This window comes from Mustelus asterias, chromosome 2 (genome assembly GCF_964213995.1).
Source record: "Mustelus asterias chromosome 2, sMusAst1.hap1.1, whole genome shotgun sequence".
Taxonomy (NCBI): Eukaryota; Metazoa; Chordata; class Chondrichthyes; order Carcharhiniformes; family Triakidae; genus Mustelus; species Mustelus asterias.
In genome coordinates, this window is record NC_135802.1 from 54,788,728 (window position 1) to 54,808,464 (window position 19,737).

A 19,737-nucleotide genomic window follows, 5' to 3' on the forward strand; every position below is an offset into this window, starting at 1 on the left:
TCACATCTGGAGAACCATTCCTCTCCCCCAGCCCTATTTAGTTTAAAGCCCTCTCTACTTCCCCTAGTTATGCGATTTGCAAGAACACTGGTCCCAGCACCGTTCAGACGTAGGACATCCCAATGGTACAGCCCCTGCTTTCCCCACTACTGATGCCAGTATCCTATGAACTGAAACTCACTTTTTCCACACCTGACTTTGAGCCATGTTGGCTCTCTATTTTTATGTACCCTATGTTAATTTGCACATGGCTCAGGTAATAACAAAGATTATATCCCTGGAGGTTCTGTTGATTAATTTAGTGCCTAGCTCCTCAAACTCTCTATGCAGAACCTCTTTCCTTGTTCTACCTTTGTTGTTGGCCCCTGCATGGACCATGACAGTGGGATGATCCTCCTCCTCTCTCTCTCTTCCCCCCCCCCCCTCGCTCTCTCTCTTCCCTCCCCCCCCCCCGCCATTCTGTCTCCACAGATGCTGTCAGATCTGCTGAGATTTTCCAGCATTTTCTGTTTTTGTACCACTACATTCGTATGTGCTTCCCTCATTGGGCAACTTCCTGTGCCATGGCGAGTCACCTCATTCACCTACAGCCTGTACTTACATCCAGACCAGCTGAGAGAACCTCAAACTTGCTGGACAATTGCAGAGGGTGAAGCTCCTGAGCTCCTGTGCTCTTGGTTCCCTTACATACCTCAGCCAAAGTCACACCACCCTGTCCCTGACCACTTTCCAAACCAGAAAACCCTATTCTAACTGGTGTTACCACCTTCTGAAACAAAGCATTCAGATAACTCGGTCCCACCCTGATGGGTCACAGTGTCCACAGTTTAGCCTACAGCTCAGTGACTGAGCTGAAATTCCTCGAGCCAAAAGCACTTGCTGCAGATGTTTATGCCGGGGTCACAATGTTATCCAGAAGCTCCAATATGCTGCAGGCTTGAAACATCACCTATCCGACCACTGTTGATGTATTTTAAATAAATAGTTATTTACATTATTTATTTATGGTGCTTTTTATGTATTTTATTAAACAACTACCGAGTTGTCCAGTGTTTTAAAACCTAGGAAAAGAATAGAATTTATCAGATTCTCTGCAAACAGCTAATTCCTTTTCCTGGTGTAGTCACAACAATCCTAAAGGGTGAGAATGATAGAAAAGGCAAAAAGAAACAGACACCACCTACTTCACTGAACTCCCCGCTTAAACTCTAAGCTTGCACTCTGAGCGTTGGTATATTCCTTTGCGAATTACACAAACAGCTATTGCAACTTGGGATCTTTTCTGATGTTAAAAGCACCATATAAAAATGTAAGTTAATACTGATTGCACTTTAATGTTGCTATTTCAACCAAAACCAAATCTATGACTCTATGTACAATTATCATTTGGTTTACAATTATTGCTTTTTGTGTCACTTAGCATTCTTAGGAAGTGAATGCTATTTGCAAGCCAACTACTTGCATCAGTTTTTTTTGACATCTTTAGGTGAGATGTGTTTCTGATTCTTGGCTTCAAGATTTTAAAATTTTTCTTCTGGGCATTAATATTGGATAAAATTGTGGTTAAATAGTGCCTTTCGCAATTGCAGGCTGTCCCGGTGCGTTTAATGACAGCGTTTCTGAAGTGTAGTCACTGTCATGGTAGAATTTCATGAGATAATTTATGCAAAGATTCACACGTAGCAATGAGATAAATGACCATAAAATCTATTGTTTGGTTTGATTTATTATTGTCGCATGTATTCACATACAGTGAAAAGTATTGTTTCTTGCGAGCTATGCAGACAAAGCATACCGTTCATAGAGAAGGAAACGAGAGAGTGCAGAATGTAGTGTTACAGTCATAACTAGGGTGTAGAAAAAGATCAACTTAATGCAAGTCCGTTCAAAAGTCTGACAGCGGCAGGGAAGAAGCTGTTCTTGAGTTGGTTGGTATGTGACCTCAGACTCTTGTATCTTCTTCCTGACAGAGGAAGGTGGAAGAGAGAATGTCTGGGGTGTGTGGGGTCCTTAATTATGCTGGCTGCGTTGCCGAGGCAGCGGGAAGTGTAGACAGAGTCAATGGATGGGAGGCTGGCTGGCTGGTTGTAGTGGTGTTTGTTAAGGAATTAATGTTGCCAACATGCTGGAGAACTGCCCAGCTGCTAGATAGTATCGTGTGAAGACAGGCAGGGCCTCACTTTAACATTCTTTCCAAAAGCAATACCTTCGACAGTGTAACACACCTGTGGAATTGTCAGCTGAAATTATGTGCTTAAATCCTGGAATAGATCTTAAACCCACAATTTTCTAACTCCGATGGCAATGTAGCATTGAGTCAAAACTGACTCTTCATTTTAGCTGTTGGATGCATATTTTAATTTTTTTAGCTTTGAAAGTTTTTTGAAAACGAAATACAAACTTCTTGACAGCAGCAATTAGCAACTGAACTGACGTGGATTTCGAATCCTGTTTTACTGGCTGTGTTGACTGACCTTTGTTTGCAGTCACACCTGCCAGGTTGCTTAGAAGTACTAAAGTTAAGCCACTCCCTCTGCTTTGCGTGCGAGTAAGATCTAAATCCAGGAAGCAGTCAGTGTGTATAATCAAGTCCAGGAAGAAGTCTACAGCTCTTGTGTTGCTACAAAGAAGAGCCATTTTTGAAGTGTGTCCTCGGCGTTACATTTAATGATTTATATGAAGACACTGGTAGGCAACAGCAGGAACTGTAATGATCTACTTATCTGCATTGAGACGGATAATCCTTGAACGAATGTTGGCTGGATTTCTTCAGTTACACTAGCTTGCTGCAGACGTTTTTTTTAAATGAGCAATGAACTATTTTATTGATATGGTACTACCCATTTGAATCATCATCTGTGCATTTGATGGTGTGGACCTTGATTCTCTGAACTAAGCTTTACTGGAGTTGATAAAAAGAAGGCATCTGTCATAACAAGTTAAACAAAAGTGATCCATCCACCTTCTGTGCCAATTGTTTACTATCTATTCACTGTTTCCAACTTGTGATCATCTATCAAATGGACTTGTTTGCTGAAAGGCTACTTGTAAAACGTGGCAGCAGATATGTATGTTGGTGTTGGTTAATATCTCAAGTTGGTGATGAAGTTGGCAAAGATTGAACTCAGTAGTAAAAGAATAAAGATGTTTGCTGTGGAATTAAAGCCCGTGTAAAACAGTTGAATGAAAGGTTTCTTGATATGGAGTTGAGTCAGCGGCATTATACTTCTGATATTTTAAACCATGTTTGGCCAGAAGGTAAAGAAGATGAAGTTTATGAGGTTGAATCGCGTGTCCCATTGCCACGGCCATTTACTTTTCCAATGCATTTAACAGAATTTAATTCAATAGTGGTACATACTACAATTAGTCATTATACTGATGATGTAGATGGACACTTACTAAGGGTAGTTTCACAGATTTCCTTGCCTACCCCTCCATATACAGTAAGTACTAAAACTATTTTGTTTTGTGTTTCCTGTCTTAAAGTATAAGATAAATGGGTTAAAAATGTTATTGTTACTATTTAAATTAAATTGAGTTAATTAAAAATATAGGTTTAATTAAATCTTGTAAAACTGGTTCTACAAACCTAGTGAATTATTAAGCGATTTCTGATCTTTTTATTAATAGCTTGCAAATTGAGTTATACTAGAACTATATAGAAGAATAGTTAGACATCAGCTATAATAGTGTGTACAGCGCTGATCACTGCATCACAGACAGGATGTCATTGCATTTGTGAGGGTAAAAGGAGATTTAAGAATGGAAAATTTTAGTTATGAGGGAAGATTGGGTACGGTGGGGTTCATATTCTTTGGAGGAGAGAAGATTTAATTGAGGGCTATAAAATTTTGAAGAATCTAGATAACTGTGCTGGAAAGATTTATTTTTCTATGTGGGATCAATAGCTGGGGGCTATAGATTTAAAGCAATTAGTAAAATGAATAGAGAGGAGTTAAGTTTTTTTCAGCCCAAATGTAGTGGGGAACTGGAGCTCACTGTAATAGAACAAAGAACAGTACAGCACAGGAAACAGGCCCTTCGGCCCTCCAAGCCTGTGCCGCTCCATGGTCCAACTAGACCAATCGTTTGTATCCCGAGAGGCAGAGATGTGCATGGCATTTTTTTTTAAATGGCCACACACTTGAAGTGCGATAGGATTAGAGTCTATGGGCTAAGACCCGGAAAGTGGGATTAGGTTGGTGAGTTCTCCTTTGGCTGGTATAGACGCCATGGATGGGAATTTCCAGCCGTGCTCGCCCCAAGGCCAGAAAATCCCGCCCGAGGTCAACGGACCTTTGCATGATCCACCACTGCCTGCTACAATTCCCATGGTGGGCAGGATGGGAAAATTCCGCCCCATAAGTGGAATGGGCTCCTTCTGTGCCACAATGTTTTAATGTTTCTAAATTCTCCCATCCCATGCTGTTTTTTAAATTACTTGATGCCAATCAAAAATTGTGCAAAAGTAGCTGAGAAATTCAGTTGAAATTTCTATCTTTACATTTGTTTGGAATCTTAACTTGCTATTTTCAAGCATTATACTGGAAAGCCTTATTGATCATTTGAGTGTTATAATTACATTTGGTGTTACTGGGTCATTCACAAAGTGCAAATTAACAATGTTCATAATCTTTGTACTTTGCTTGCTATAAATGTTACATAAAATAAGAGTAATTTAAATGTGAAAACTCCTGTTGTTGAATGACGTGTTGAAGATAACTAGATGGCAAATAGTTTGAACATAATCATATTTTTATGGTGTACAAGTCCCAAGAATATTGAATAATTAAATAGTGATCATGAGCTATCTCAAAATTGGACTGACATTTCATGTATTATTTGGTGCATAGAGTCATGCAGAACAGAAGGAAGTGATTTGGCACATTATGTCTATGCTGATTTTTTTTGTAAGCGCTATCTTGCTACAAAGAATTTTTAGTTATTCAGAACTTGTATTTTCTTTTTTGTTGAAGTATCATATGTTTCTTGTGAGTTTAATTGTTATATCATATACTTCACAATGTACTGTGACACTAATCTCGCACGGCATGTAAAACGAGAAAGTAAATACTTGCACCTCTAGGTCTTGAATTATGGACATCTTTTTCTTGGAGATTGGGAAAAAAAAACTGTTGACTCTCATTTTATTCTTTGAGGATAGTTGTACTGAGATTTCAGATTCTTTTATGATGCATTGTTCAGACTAAATAATGATTCACAAACATCTATGAATTTTTCATTCCATGAGGGAAGATGGTTTGTGTAATGCGGTGTGAAGTCCTATTTATACAAGGTTCTAATTTACCTGAGTGAAGTGACTCTATGCTATTTAAGATCACTGGCTCTCTCATTGGCATCAAATTTATGTGTTACTTTATTTTAAAGGTTTTGTTATGAGTTTTGAGAGCAGGTCTCAAGTGGTTTATGAATGTTATCAAATGTGATTGAATTTCTGCCTAGTTATTCAGAATGTTTGTTATAATATGCATGAATTGTAATTTGTAAATTTAACAAAATTTTATCGAGAGAAGTCATTGACTGCAGCATGTAACTTGTACTTGTTGATATTCAGAGAGACTTGAGTGTACTCGTGCAAGGAACACGAAAGTTAGCATGCAGGTACAGCAAGCAATTAGGCAAGTAGCAGGTTTACCTTTATTGCAAGGGATTAGAGAAGCAAAATAAGGAAGTTCTACAATTATACAGGGCTTTGATGAGGCCACACCTAGAATACTATGCAATTTTATTCTCGATTTCCAAGTACCTGGGATGAGAGGGTTGTCCTGTGATGAGCTGAGTAAATTGAACATATGCTCTCGAATATTTAGAATGAGGTGATATCATTGAAACATATATGACCCTGAAAGCTTTGACAGGTTTAGACACAGCGGTTATTTCCACTGCTGGAAGCACGATCTTGAGCATGGCCACACAGCCTCGAGATGAGGGGTTAATCATTTAGGACTGAGGTGAGGAAAAATTTCATTCGCTGTGTGTTGTGAATCTTTGAAATTCTCTACCCCTGAGAGTTGTGAATGCTCCATCATTGAATATGTTAAAGGCTGAGAGAGATTTTTGATATCTCCTTGAAACAAGGGATATGGGGAATTGGTGGGAAAGTAGAGTTTAGGCAGTAGATTGTCATAATCATATTGAATGGTGGAGCAGGTGCAAGGGAACCATACTGTCTACTAATTTTTTTGTTCTTATGAGTCCTAACATTTAAAAAGTCATTTAAAATGTGTGATAGTTTTCAATTATAATTCACATCTGTAATTTTTAAAGCATAATCTAAATGTTGATGTTTTGGAATTGGAATAAACCATAAATCCATAAGTTGTAAAATGTGGATTTTCCATTAATTATACATTAAGCAAGCTCAAAGTTGAGTATTTATTCTCGAAAGTAGGATGAGATTAGGGATTTAGCCTTTCTGCAGTAAGAAATCATGCTCCAGCAGCAGATCAGGAAACTTGAAATTCTGAGGTAAATATGCTTCCATGATTTTAAGAAAATTTCACACTTCATGTTCAGGAATGTATCCCTAATGTTTCATTGTGAAGTAGCATCACTTTATGTGCTATGTGACTTCAATGTTTTACCATTAATCATTATATACATCAGTTGAATTTGATTATTTGTTGAGTATCTATAGGATTAGGTAGCCTCTAATACAATGAACTGAAATATAACTTTATTGATTGCAATTTTTCTAAGTGACTTAATCAGAGGAGGGTAATGCTTCAATTCAGTTTAAAAAGGTGGTGGTATAGGAAAGGTGTGCTTTGGCTCCTTCAGTGAAATACACTGTAGTCTCTAACAACCATCTCCATTTAAAACATGTTCATGTGCAGACACAAAACCCAAACATGTTAATTGCGCTATTGATTTCTTAGCAAATTTACAATATATGTAAATGGTTCATTAAGATCTGATAAATAGTTGATCAAGAGTCATTTGTGTAATGTGTTTTGTGTGTAGCTTGATCATGCCAGGATTACTCAGACAGAACTCATGCGAGAGTCAGTCCGAAAGAAAACAGAGATTGCTGATTTACGTAAACTCCAAGCAGAACTCCTTGACAGAATTAATGAAGAGCTGAAGGCTAGGGAGAAGCTGGCGTTGGAGCTTCATAAAGCAGAAGGTATGTTAACTGTCGACTTGAAGTTTTAAAATCCAAACCACCGTTTGTTTGTGTGTACGTTACATTTATTTGCGTATATATGATACGCATGTGCAATTAGTGAGGTTGTGTATTTCAGATTGTGTACTTGGAATGTCTTCAAAAACAGTTGTGCATATTGTTATTTTAAGAAAATAGTCTTATCCTTAGAGATTTTCTGTCTAATTATGTTACAGGTACTGAACCAATCTTTGTCCTTTCTCACTCCATCTGTAGTTTATAAGATCTCAAGTCAGCTCCCTCAAACTGATCTATTGAGAGTACAAAGTAAATGTGATAGTTACTCCCTCAGCTAATTACCATGGAAATGCAGAACAATCTAAGGGTAAAATGAACTAACTATTTATTAATACTATTGAAAACAAATGAAATACAGAAACTATAATATCTGAAAAAAGGTCATTAGCCAGAAATGGTAACTTTGTTTCTGACGCCACAAATAAGGCATGACCTGATGTGTATTTTGTGCATTTTTCCAGTTTTCATTTCCGATTTCGAACATGTGCAATATTTTGCTTTTGTATTGTTATAGCTATTACTCATCAAGATCTAAGTCAGCACAACCAATATTCTTGTCAGATTAAGCACTGATATTGCAACAGGCATTTAATGTAAGGTAATGGAAGAACTTGCATTTCTGCACCTTTCACAACTTAAAATATCTTAAAAATTTAATGAAATCTCACTGGTGTAACGTAGAGATATATAAATGCTTGTTGTACACAGCAAGATCCAAAACAGCAGAGAGGTAAATTACCATATAATCTGTTGTAGGGATGAAGATTGAGCATTAAATTTTGGCCATCTCGCTGAGAAGTTCCGTTCTTTAAATGGTATCATGGGATCTTTTACATCCAGTTAAGAAGGCAAATGTGGATGCTTTGTAATTTGTAACCCTTATTCTCATTCTAAGTTTGTCATCATCTTGCCCTAATTTAACTGTTTGCCAACAATAAATTATTTGCCACTCCTGTACTATACACTGTGCTCGGAGGATAGACTCTGGCTCTAGTAACCTTTTTCCCCCCGCAATTTCTCCCTGACCCTAGCGTTTTGACCCACATACAGTAATATTGTATTACCGTGTGATAAGTTATATTATTTTGGATGAAGAGGTGAAAACTGGCCTTATACGGTTACTTAAAATAGTTTCTCGGCTACCACCAATGACTGTCAAGCACCTGGCTAAGTGGGTCATTACTGATCTGGGGAGGGAAGATACAAAGTTGCTTCTGGGTTAATTAGTGGAAGTAGTGTATGTTATTACATGGGAGGGGAAACTGTGCTATTTCTTTGCAGAAGATCCTTCCCTAATCAAAGAAAAACACAAATTTACCCATTTCCTAAGCATAAACTCCACTAAACACAAGCTCAGTTTTCCCTGCTAAAAATAATCCCATTGAAATTAAACTTATTCTTCACTCTCACTTCAAGCAAGTTCGAGCCTATTCATGTGCATGAGTATTATTAAACAAACCATAAACTAGTGTGAATCACATTCTTTTGTATGCTATTTTAACTAAAACTTATTGATTTTAAAACAGCTGAATACCTTCAGTAAATAGAAGATGAAAGAATATAATCTGAACATATTACATGTTAATATTTTGTTATGTAATTTCCAGGTGATAATTCTTTTGGATTTTCACATCACATAAGTGAATATTATTTAACTATGCTGTTTATGAACTTGCTGGTGAATAGATCTTCTAATGAATATTCTCTGGTATTGTGCTGCATAAAAATGAACTAAAATTTCCAAATAAATATCATTAAAAAGATTATTAAATTCATACACTTGAGATAACACTTTCTTCATAGTTGAAAAGAGACATGTTGCCAAAGCTTTTGTCTTGCACTCATCAGGATAAACGCAAGGATGCCAAATTTCAAATCACAATTTATAATAGCGGAGAAAAGGGGTATTGATTGGTTAGCAGTTCGACTCTGGCTGAGTCATTGCTATGGAGAAAGCAACGGAGAACTATAGGCTCTCCATACTTCTGGGTAAATTAATAGAAGCTGCAAGACTTGATCATATTCCTTTAGTTTGCAGAAAACAGATCCCTGCCAATGAATGTATGTTATTTCTAGAAAGGGTAAATGGGCTAGCGACATTACAATTTTGACTGAATATCTTAAATCGATTGTTAGTGTAGCTGTTGGTGCACTCAGAATTATTCAGCAAGTGCTATCCAATTGTAGAATCATATCTAACAGCATGTTACTATGTAAAATGTACCAATGAATTTTTAGTCAGATAAGTTTTATGCCTTAAAAGACGATATGAACGAGTGGACAGTTGGATAATGAATATGCTTAAAAGTCATGGGTAATATCCCTGAATTTGAAAATCTATGGTAAATTAGAAAGTCAAATTTTAACAGTGGTATCATTTCTATAAACAAAGTTTCTTGTAATCATGATCAAAGAGAGAACAATACAGCACAGAAACAGGCCCTTCGGCCCTCCAAGTCTGCACCGACCATGTGTTCCTAACTAGACCATCCGTTTGTATCCCTCTATTCCCAGTCTGTTCATGTGGCTATCTAGATAAGTCTTAAATGATCCTAGCGTGTCTGCCTCAATCACCTTGCTTGGTAGTGCATTCCAGACTCCCACCACCCTCTGTGTAAAATATGTTCCCCGCATATCTGTATTGAACCTTGCATTACCTTGTATTACTTGTATTACCTTGAACTTGTGACTCCTTGTGTTGTAATTTCTGACCTGGGAGAAAACTTCCAACTGTTCACCCTATTTATACCCTTCATAATTTTATAAACTTCTATTAAGTCTCCCCTCAACCTCCGTCTTTCCAGGGAGAACAACCTTAGTTTACTCAATCGCTCCTCATAGCTAGTACCCTCCATACCAGGCAACATCCTGGTAAACCTTTTCTGCACTCTCTCCAAAGCCTCCACGTCCTTCTGGTAGTGTGGTGACCAGAACTGGACGCAGTATTCCAAATGTGGCCTAACCAACGTTCTATATAACTGCAACATCATATGCCATCTTTTATACTCTATGCCCTGTCCAATAAAGGCAAGCATGCCATATGCCGCCTTCACCACCTTTTCCACCTGTGCTGCCATCTTTAAGGATCTGTTTACTTGCACACCCAGATCCCTCTGTGTATCTATACTCCTGATGGTTCTGCCATGTATTGTATAGCTCCCCCCTGCATTAAATCTACCAAAATGCATCACTTCGCATTTATCTGGATTAAATTCCATCTGCCATTTCTTCGCCCAATTTTCCAGCCTATCTATATCCTATCAGATGCAATGATTTAAATTTGGTGAAAAGTTTAACGTGTTTTATAATTAGAACATAGAAAATGTTTACCTGGTGATGCAGAAGTTGAGTATTGCTGAAAAGAGGAACATTTTGCCGAAACCTTTTGTCTTGCATTTGAAGCGACATATCTTCAGACATTTTAGTTTGGATTTTGAAACAGCCAAGCAGTACGGGCTGTATTCTGCTGGATAAAGATGCCAATCAGTTCAAAAAGACATTCTGCTGACCATACAACATCCTGGTAAACCTTTTCTGCACTCTCTCCAAAGCCTCCACGTTCTTCTGGTAGTGTATGAATTTCAGTGCCAATGCAATGTAGGCCAGACACTCCAACTGGATTCAAACAACATGTTTCTCCATAATAGGCCGAGTACAGACCACACTCAACTAAAGCCCAAAACAAAACATTGACTGTGGGCATCATTTGCTCAATTTATTCTTTGTTCTAATAATAAAACACAGCATTTATTTTTTCACTAAATTTAAAACTTTGCACCTGGTTAAGATTATAGATTTCACAAAATTTCTTATAGAAATAGAAACATTGTTAATATCATGACTTTCTAACTTGACCCTAGAAAAATTTTCAAAATTCCAGTATAGCCTTTTGAGGGATAAAACTCATCGAAATAGAAATTCAGTAGTACGTTTTCCATAGTAGTAGTGAAGCAGGTTTCTTTTCAGAATAGAAGATATAAATTATATATTAGGTAGAGAAACTGAATACATTTGTGTTGAAAAGTTTCTTTCTTGCACTGTCATCTGGTATAACAGGTGACCATGGTGGCTTTGATGTTGAGTTACTACAGCATGAAAATTATTTAGTCTTGTATACGGTAGGAATTAGTAGCTCTTCATAGCCTTGCAATCCAAAGAAGGGTGTAACTATTTTGACAGGACAGTAGTATTTGGGTGTTACAGGTTAAACTAGAATCAAAATGCAGAACAAAGATTTATAACAATCCAAATTGATCCTGCAAGCATTCAAGCTGTTTATAAATAAATGTTCTTTTATCACTTGGGTATATTTTAGAATTGTTTTGCTGCAGTATTGAGTTGAGTTGCTCCCAGTTGTCAACATAGGTTAGGGACTATTAGAATACTGATGGATTTAGATAGTTTCATCTATGCAAAAATATGGAACTGTATACAGCTTCACCCAAATTTTGGTCTCTTAAAAGACCAGGGCTAGTGTTTAATTCAGTAGTTTGTTTTGTGGTACTTAAGTGATATTCTGCAGCCGCAGGAGAACTGAGAACTGCTATGTTTGTAAGCAGTTTTCATTATTGACTTTTAGTTGCATATCAGTCTTTGTCCAAAGGTAAGAATAAGATCCAAGATTCGGCCCATTCAGATTATACAATTAGTCCCATTCCCCTGATCTAGCCCTGTACTTTTTTCTCTCGTATAGATTTTTCACTGTGATATAAAAGAATCAGTTGGCCAACTATACTGAGCAGGTTTGCAGCTTAAGAAATGTATAGTGTAATATTTGCTCAATTTAACATAGAGCTAAAAGAAATTGCTAATACAATTTCTTACAACTAGTCAGTCTGTCATGACGTTCCACTTGGTTTTGACTTTTCATTTGTGTTTTCAGGTGAAGTGGGATTGTAGGGTAGGGCTGATTAGGTTAAAGTGTAATTTATTCTGCATTTTAAGACCTGCATTCTGCTTTCATTTTTATATTTCCAATCTAAATTCTGATTCCCACATTTGTAATGTAAACTATGTCTAACTTACACTGTAGTTATATCTTCGGCTTGTGACCATGCTACAGCTAAAGAATATAAGGGTGCAATTACAGTATGACATGTTTGTTTAGATGGTTTTCCCTCCTAGGTAGAGAGACAGGCAACATAGAGCTTACAACAAGTGGGCTCTATCTAGAGTCTGCTTAAGAGAAATCACACTGTCTTTATCTTTTGCTGTCTTAAATATTTGCTGCTCATTCATCAATTTCATGTAAATAAAGTTAACATCTAGATTTGATGAGTAATTTTTCAATATTGGGGGGATTTTAGTGGTCGGTTTAAAATGGTCCTGATATGAATACCAACATAAATATCAAAGTAAAGGATATTAGAATTGTTTTACCCTTTGATAGAACAAATATGATAGAATTGATGAAATAACATTGTGTACGTCAAAGCAATATTTGACGTTTAAAAATTAAGTTTCATGCAATTAAGATAATTAAAAGACATTTGAAACAAGCAATCTTATGTGAAAGCAGTGCGATCAGAGTGCAGCCGATAACTCTGAAAAAATATATGAATGTGTCACAAAGAACTGACAAGGTATAAAGCTAACAAAACCATGGTAATGTTCATTGTGGCTGATGTCATAGCATGCAACACCATTATTAGGATCAGGATGCTGCCTGGATTAGAGGGTATGAGCTAAAAGGAGAGGCTAGACAAACTAGGGTCTAGGCCACATCTTCAGTAAGTCCTGCATGATTGACTTGTATCTCTGGCTTATTGAATGTTCTCTGCGTCTTAACTGTTATTAAATTAACCTGTCACAATATTTCTAGATTGTGATTTTGGCATTGGAGTATAATCATAGAATCCTACAGTGCAGAAGGAAGCCATTCAGCTCATCAAGGCTGCACTGAACACAACCCACCCAGGCACTATCCACATAACCCCATGCATTTACCCTAGCTAATCCCCCTGACACTAAGGGGCAATTTAACATGGCCAATCCACCTAACCAGCACATCTTTGGACTGTGGGAGGAAACCGGAGCACCCGTAGGAAACCCACGCAGTCACGGGGAGAATGTGCAAACTCCACACAGACAGTGACCCGAGGCCAGAATCGAACCCAGATTCCTGGTGCTGTGAGGCAACAGTGCTGTTCACTAGGCTGCCCCGAAGTAATGGTTTAGATGACAGACTCCTATGCTGTAATTTCTATAATGAGACAAAATTTGTCTGAAATTTTTCAATAATCCAGTAATTCTGAATATTTTAGATGCTGTGTATGGTATTGCCTCTTGTAACTTATCCAAGCCTTTGTTACTTCTCGGCTTGATTCTTCCAATGCAGTTCTGGCCAGAGCCCCCATCCTCCACCCTTCAAAAACTTGCCCAAAGCTCTGTTCCCTTATCCTAATTCAAAATAAATCCTGATCTATGTTGATTCCCAGTTGAACAATGCCTCTATTTTAAAATTCTCATCCTTGTCTTTGCAAACTACCATGGCCTCGCCCCATCCTATCTGTGTAATATCTTTCAGCCTTACAACACCCCAAGATATTTGCATTCTGACTTCCTGAGCATCCCCAATTTCAATCTGTCCTCTGTTGGTGGCTATGCCTTCAACTACTGAGGCCCAAAGTTCTAGAATTCCCTTGCTAAATCTCACGGCCTCTTTATCTTTCTTTCCCCCTTTTAAGGTGCTCCTTAAAACCTGTCCAAACTCTGGTCATCTTTCCTAAGGTAGTCTGATGTGATTCATTGTAAAACATTCCTCTAAAGTGAAAGTGACTGCCTTTGACATCAGCACAGCATTTGACTGAGTGTGGCATCCAGGACCCTAGCAAAACTGGAGTCCATGCAAATCGGGAAGTGGGATTCTCCACGTGTTGGAGTCATACATAGGACAAATAAAGTTGGTTGTGGTTGTTGGAGATCAGTCATCAGTCATCTCAGTTCCAGACTTCACTGCAGGAGTTCCTCAGGCTAATGTCTGAGATCCAGCTGCTTCAGCAGTGTCCCTCTCTCAATCATAAAGTCAGAAGTAGGGATGTTTTGCATGTTTGTTGATGATTGCATTATGTTCAGCACTGTTTGTAACTCCTTTTGCCCTTATGCAGCAAGATCTGTACAACATTCAGACTTGGGCTGATAAGTGGCAAGTAGCATTTGTGCCATATAAGTGCCAGGAAATGAATATCTCCAACAAAAGAGAATCCAACTATCTCCTCTTGATGTTCAATGGCATTACCATTACTGAATTCCCCACCATCAAAGAACAGTACAGCACAGGAAACAGGCCCTTCGGCCCTCCAAGCCTGTGCCGCTCATTGGTCCAACTAGACCATTCGTTTGTATCCCTCCATTCCCAGACTGCTCATGTGACTATCCAGGTAAGTCTTAAACGATGCCAGCGTGTCTGCCTCCACCACCCTACTTGGCAGTGCATTCCAGGCCCCCCACCACTCTGTGTAAAACAAAAAAAGTCCCTCTGATATCTGAATTATACCTCGCCCCTCTCACCTTGAGCCCGTGACCCCTCGTGATCGTCACCTCCGACCTGGGAAAAAGCTTCCCACTGTTCACCCTATCTATACCCTTCATAATTTTGTACACCTCTATTAGGTCTCCCCTCATTCTCCGTCTTTCCAGGGAGAACAAGCCCAGTTTACCCAATCTCTCCTCATAGCTAAGACCCTCCATACCAGGCAACATCCTGGTAAACCTTCTCTGCACTCTGTCTAAAGCCTCCACGTCCTTCTGGTAGTGCAGCGACCAGAACTGGACGCAGTACTCCAAATGTGGCCTAACCAGCGTTCTATACAGCTGCATCATCAGACTCCAGCTTTTATACTCTATACCCCGTCCTATAAAGGCAAGCATACCATATGCCTTCTTCACCACCTTCTCCACCTGTGCTGCCACCTTCAAGGATTTGTAGACTTGCACACCTAGGTCCCTCTGTGTTTCTGTACTCTTGATGGCTCTGTCATTTATTGTATAACTCCCCTATCAACATCCATGGGGTTACCATTGACCAGAAATGAACTGGACCAGTCATATAAATACTGTGGCTAGCAGAGTAAGTCAGAGGCTGGAAATTCTGCAGAGAGTAGCAAGTCAGGAGTATGAGGGAATAAGCTTCACTTGCTTGAATGAGTGCAGCTCCAACAACACTCAAGAAGCTCGACACCATTCAGGCCAAAGCAGCCCAGTTGACTGGCACCTATCCACCACCATCAACATCCACACCTCCGCCACTGACACAGTGGCATCAGTATCTATCATGTATAAGAATCACTGCAGCAACTCATCTAGGCTTCATCCACAGCATGTTGCAAATCCTCTACCACCTAAAAAGACATGGGCAGCAGATGCATGGTTACACCATCACCTGCAAGATCCCCTCCAAACCACGCAAACCATACTGACTTGGAACTCTATCACCATTCCTTCTTGCCACTGAGTCAAAATCCTGCCACTTGCTCCCTAACAGCACTGTGGGTTTACCTTCAATACATGGACAATAGTAGTTCAGGAAGGCAGTTCACCACCCCACCACATCGATGGAAATTAGAGATGGGCAATAAATGCTGGCCCAGACAGTGACACATCCCATGAAAAAATAATAAAAATAAGTGCCTTAGGCTGTTATACTATGTTAAATGCAGGTTGTTGTTACATTTAACAGATTCCATTGATTGGATAAACAAGCCTATGAATGTCAATGTATTTTAAATTCTCTAAGTAAGAAGTTTAACAACACCAGGTTAAAGTCCAACAGGTTTATTTGGTAGCAAAAGCCACACAAGCTTTCGGAGCTCTAAGCCCCTTCTTCAGGTGAGTGGGAATTCATTCCAACGCCGGCATCTCCACATCATTTTAAATTCTCACCATCTTCCATGCTTTTATTACATCTTAAAAGTATTTATCATTTTGCGTCTCCGTTTCATGTGCAATTCTTTTTTTTGTCATTTTAGTTATTTGGAAAATATGGTGAACCAGTTCTTGATAAGCTTCCACTAATTTCCAGTTGTTTATACTACAGATCACAATTGTTATCACAACTCCTTACAAGTTTCGGCAACAACTTTGACTTTTGGTTAATTGAGAATATTAGTGATGAACTAAACTGTCATGGTCAACATGATTTCAGAGCGATCAAACAACTTATTAGATTGCAAGATTGAATACCCAGTACTGTAAGATCAAAGGAAAGTGAATAACCTTCCACGCTTAAACCTGCAAGCTTCAGAAAACGAAATCATATCACTCTTGTGGGTACTGACTCCTCTGAGCTGTTCTGATGAATTTAAACTGGGGACTAGTTAAGGCTGGGCATTCATGAATAGCCTGCACCATCCTTGGGCCGATAGATTCAATTGACCATATAATTTAGGACTAAAACTGTTGCTAAACGGTTACTTTCATTGTGCATGACTTAACTTTGATTAAGTTGTGCTCCTTAGCTGCCGTATAAGGCCAAGGTTAAATTAAAGCCCCCAATTTTAACTATGGTCAAGTTACTAGATTTTGAGTGGGTTAATATCTTTCCCAAAGAACAGATCTGTGATCACATTTGTGCAAAGCAAATTGCACTAATGAGACGTTTCTCATTCTTTTGCCTGTATCAGGATATGCTAGTTCCATAATACCTAACTGTAGCAGACTGTAAGTTTAGTTCTGTGTCAAGATTACTTTTGAGTTTTGTTAGGCTACCAAACAGTTAGATTATTCTATTTTTTGACTGGCCTTGCAAATGACGTTATTATTTTATGTGATGAACTTATGCTGTTTAAACTTTGTGTGATGAACTTTGTACTGTTTGGCACAAATGCTGAAACTTTTCTTAGATTATTTGTATAGTCTTTTAGTTTTAAACATTTACAAAGCAATGTATTGATTGTATGAGTTTTTAATTGTGGAACTTAATTTAAACTGTTTTCATTCTCTCTAACTTTTTCTTGGGACTCAGCTATCAGGATCACTTAAAATGTGTTAGCACAAGTGTCATTGCAGTTGCATTGATTTATTGAAAGTAAATGTAAATCAATAAACATAATTTTTTAAAATATTATATATATTTTTGGTTAGAATTCTTAGTAAACGGGTTTGCCTGAATAAAATATTGATCATTTTCACTAAAAGTTGGAAGTACTCAGGCCGAGCAGTATCTTTGAGTTGAAGAGGGCGATTTTACCATTTTATTCTAAGTGCTGGGCAGACTTGAAACTAGGGGAGTTTCAGATCCGCCTTTTAGGCGTGTTTTCAGTACCCCCGCCCCCCCCCCCCCCCCATACACACTCTGCCTGCAAAAATATTAGCAAGCCTGTTATTCGCTGCAGAAGCCTGTGTGCAGGGCTTAACAAACCCAAAACCCTGCAGAGGGAGTAGTGCACATGTGCAGGCCACAGAAAAGAGTTGTCAGGCTCGGGTGCAGACTGCCGGCAGCAGCTACAACGCTGCCGCTCCCCCTTGCCCCCGCAATCGCAGAGGCTCGTGGCCTGAGATATAGCCCTCCCTCTCCCCACCGATCGCGGACCCCCCACCCCACAATAGCTGCAGAGTGGCAGCGGGCTCCCCCCCCACCAACCACCACCACCACCGGTAGCTGCAGAGTGGCAGCGTGGCCCTGCCCGCACAGGCCCTGTCCTGCCACTGCCTGGTGGGCATTGCCCATGTGCCAGGGTGAACTGCCAGTCTGGCACTGCCCTGTTCCACCGGTGAGGCCAAATCGACTGCTCCCTGTTTATGGGGGGCATGTCTATTCCTTGCCGGCGCAAACCTTTCCCGGCAAGTTCATAAAAGGGCGGGGGGGAGGGTACGATAGAGTGCCGGGCTCACTAAGCAGATGTAAAACAGTATTATAATTTCCATGTATTAACCTGCCTCCGGGCCATTTCCAGCAAAAGGCTGACTGTGCCGGAAATCTGGCGCTCATAAAATGGCGCCAGTCACACTAAGCGCTTTACACCCGACTTTACCACTACATCGTGCCCAAAAACAGGCGCAAGGCGATGGTAAAGTTGCTAGACCTGCTGAGTGTTTCCAGCACTTGTTTCCATTTCAGATTTCCAACATTCTCAATATTTTACTTATTATTTTAGGACTACTTTTGCAAAACCGAAATGAAAATGTTAGCGTTACAAAGTAATTAGGGTATTTAAAATCACAAGGGGAAGAATTTGAATATGAGTCTCTCAGGATAATGCTTGACTGTATAAATAGCTACAGTATTGTGTTCTATATTGTAAGTTTTGTGCCAACTTACTAATGCTCTTCTATTGTAATTTCATAACTTACAGTATACTGAATAATATTATTGAAGTACAAAGTGATCCAGGCAAACCAGCAATAAAACTGACTCTTAACTGCCTCCTAAAACAGCCTTGCAAGTCGCTCAGTTGTATAAGGGTACTACAGAAATATAGGACTATGAGTGTTTCTACAACATATGGACTGCAGCCGTCAAGAAGGCAGCTCACCATCACCTTCTCAAGGATATTTAGAGATGGGCAATAAATGTTGGCCTTAGCAGGGACACTTGAATCTCAAGAGTGAATTTTAAAAACACACAAACCAGCTCATTTCATTTTATTAAATGGCATTTGCTGATTTTTTTTCTAAAGCTATGTGCTTAAAGCTATAATGATCGATACATCAAATGTTCACTTATTTCATTTATATGGATGGAGACAATTGAATTCACATTTTCAATTTATTTAAGAACATAAGAATTAGGAGCAGGAGTTGGCCATTTAGCCTTCTCTGCCATTTGATGAAATCATGGCTGATTTAATGGCGACTTTAATTCCTTTCCCCCACTCTCTAGATCAAGAATCTCATCCAGTCCTTGTACCTTATCAACTTTTAAGTACCGGTAGCCTATCCAATACTTAGAATACTTTTAGAAATAGTTACGCTTAAAAAGAAATGTCAATTTGCATGCCTAAGTAGTAAGGTATCACATCAAAAAAATTAGAAATGAAAGTCTAGACCCTCACCAAGCTTGATGACAGACGTTGCCTCGTACCCGATTTATGAAATTAATTTTGTCATTCTTGGAACAGGGGAGACTTTTATCCCATCTGTGTCATCTAACGATTTAAAATCGTTTTTCAGGAATGAAAGTATCCAATCGAGTGCTTAATTTGATCTCTGCAGAATTAATGTGTTATTTTGATGTGTTTCAAGCATCTAGAAGTATTTTCTTTTGCACACTGATATGTTTTGTCACTTTGTTTTTCCTTGTGTGTAGGAATGCTTCATTCTGATTTTTTAAATCTTTTATTCAGGTGTAATTGATGGTTACTCCGAAGAGAAAGCTAGCTTGGAAAGACAGATTCAGGAAAAAACTGAGATCCAGCATCAAATTGCACAGGAACTTCAGCATACAAGTAGTCGTCTGCATGAGCTAGAAGAGGAGCGACAACAGCTTCAACAAGAGAGGGAATTAATCACAAGGCAACAGGTTGCAATGAAAGAAAATGCTGGAACTGTGGAGCTCCGTACGTATTGTCTAATTTAAGTGACTTGGATTGCTT

The 19,737-nt window shown here is 38.9% G+C and overlaps 1 protein-coding gene across 5 annotated transcripts in view; it reads left to right on the plus strand.

Moving 5' to 3' along the window:
• The window catches only part of akap9 (A kinase (PRKA) anchor protein 9), a 200,873-nt gene that overhangs the window by 100,093 nt on the left and 81,043 nt on the right, over nt 1-19,737 (plus strand). For all 5 annotated transcript variants that reach the window (XM_078235519.1, XM_078235549.1, XM_078235528.1 and 2 more), the window contains 2 exons: nt 6,988-7,150; nt 19,489-19,701. In XM_078235519.1, coding sequence (XP_078091645.1) covers nt 6,988-7,150; nt 19,489-19,701 — 376 coding nt within the window. The remainder of the gene's footprint in view (nt 1-6,987; nt 7,151-19,488; nt 19,702-19,737) is intronic.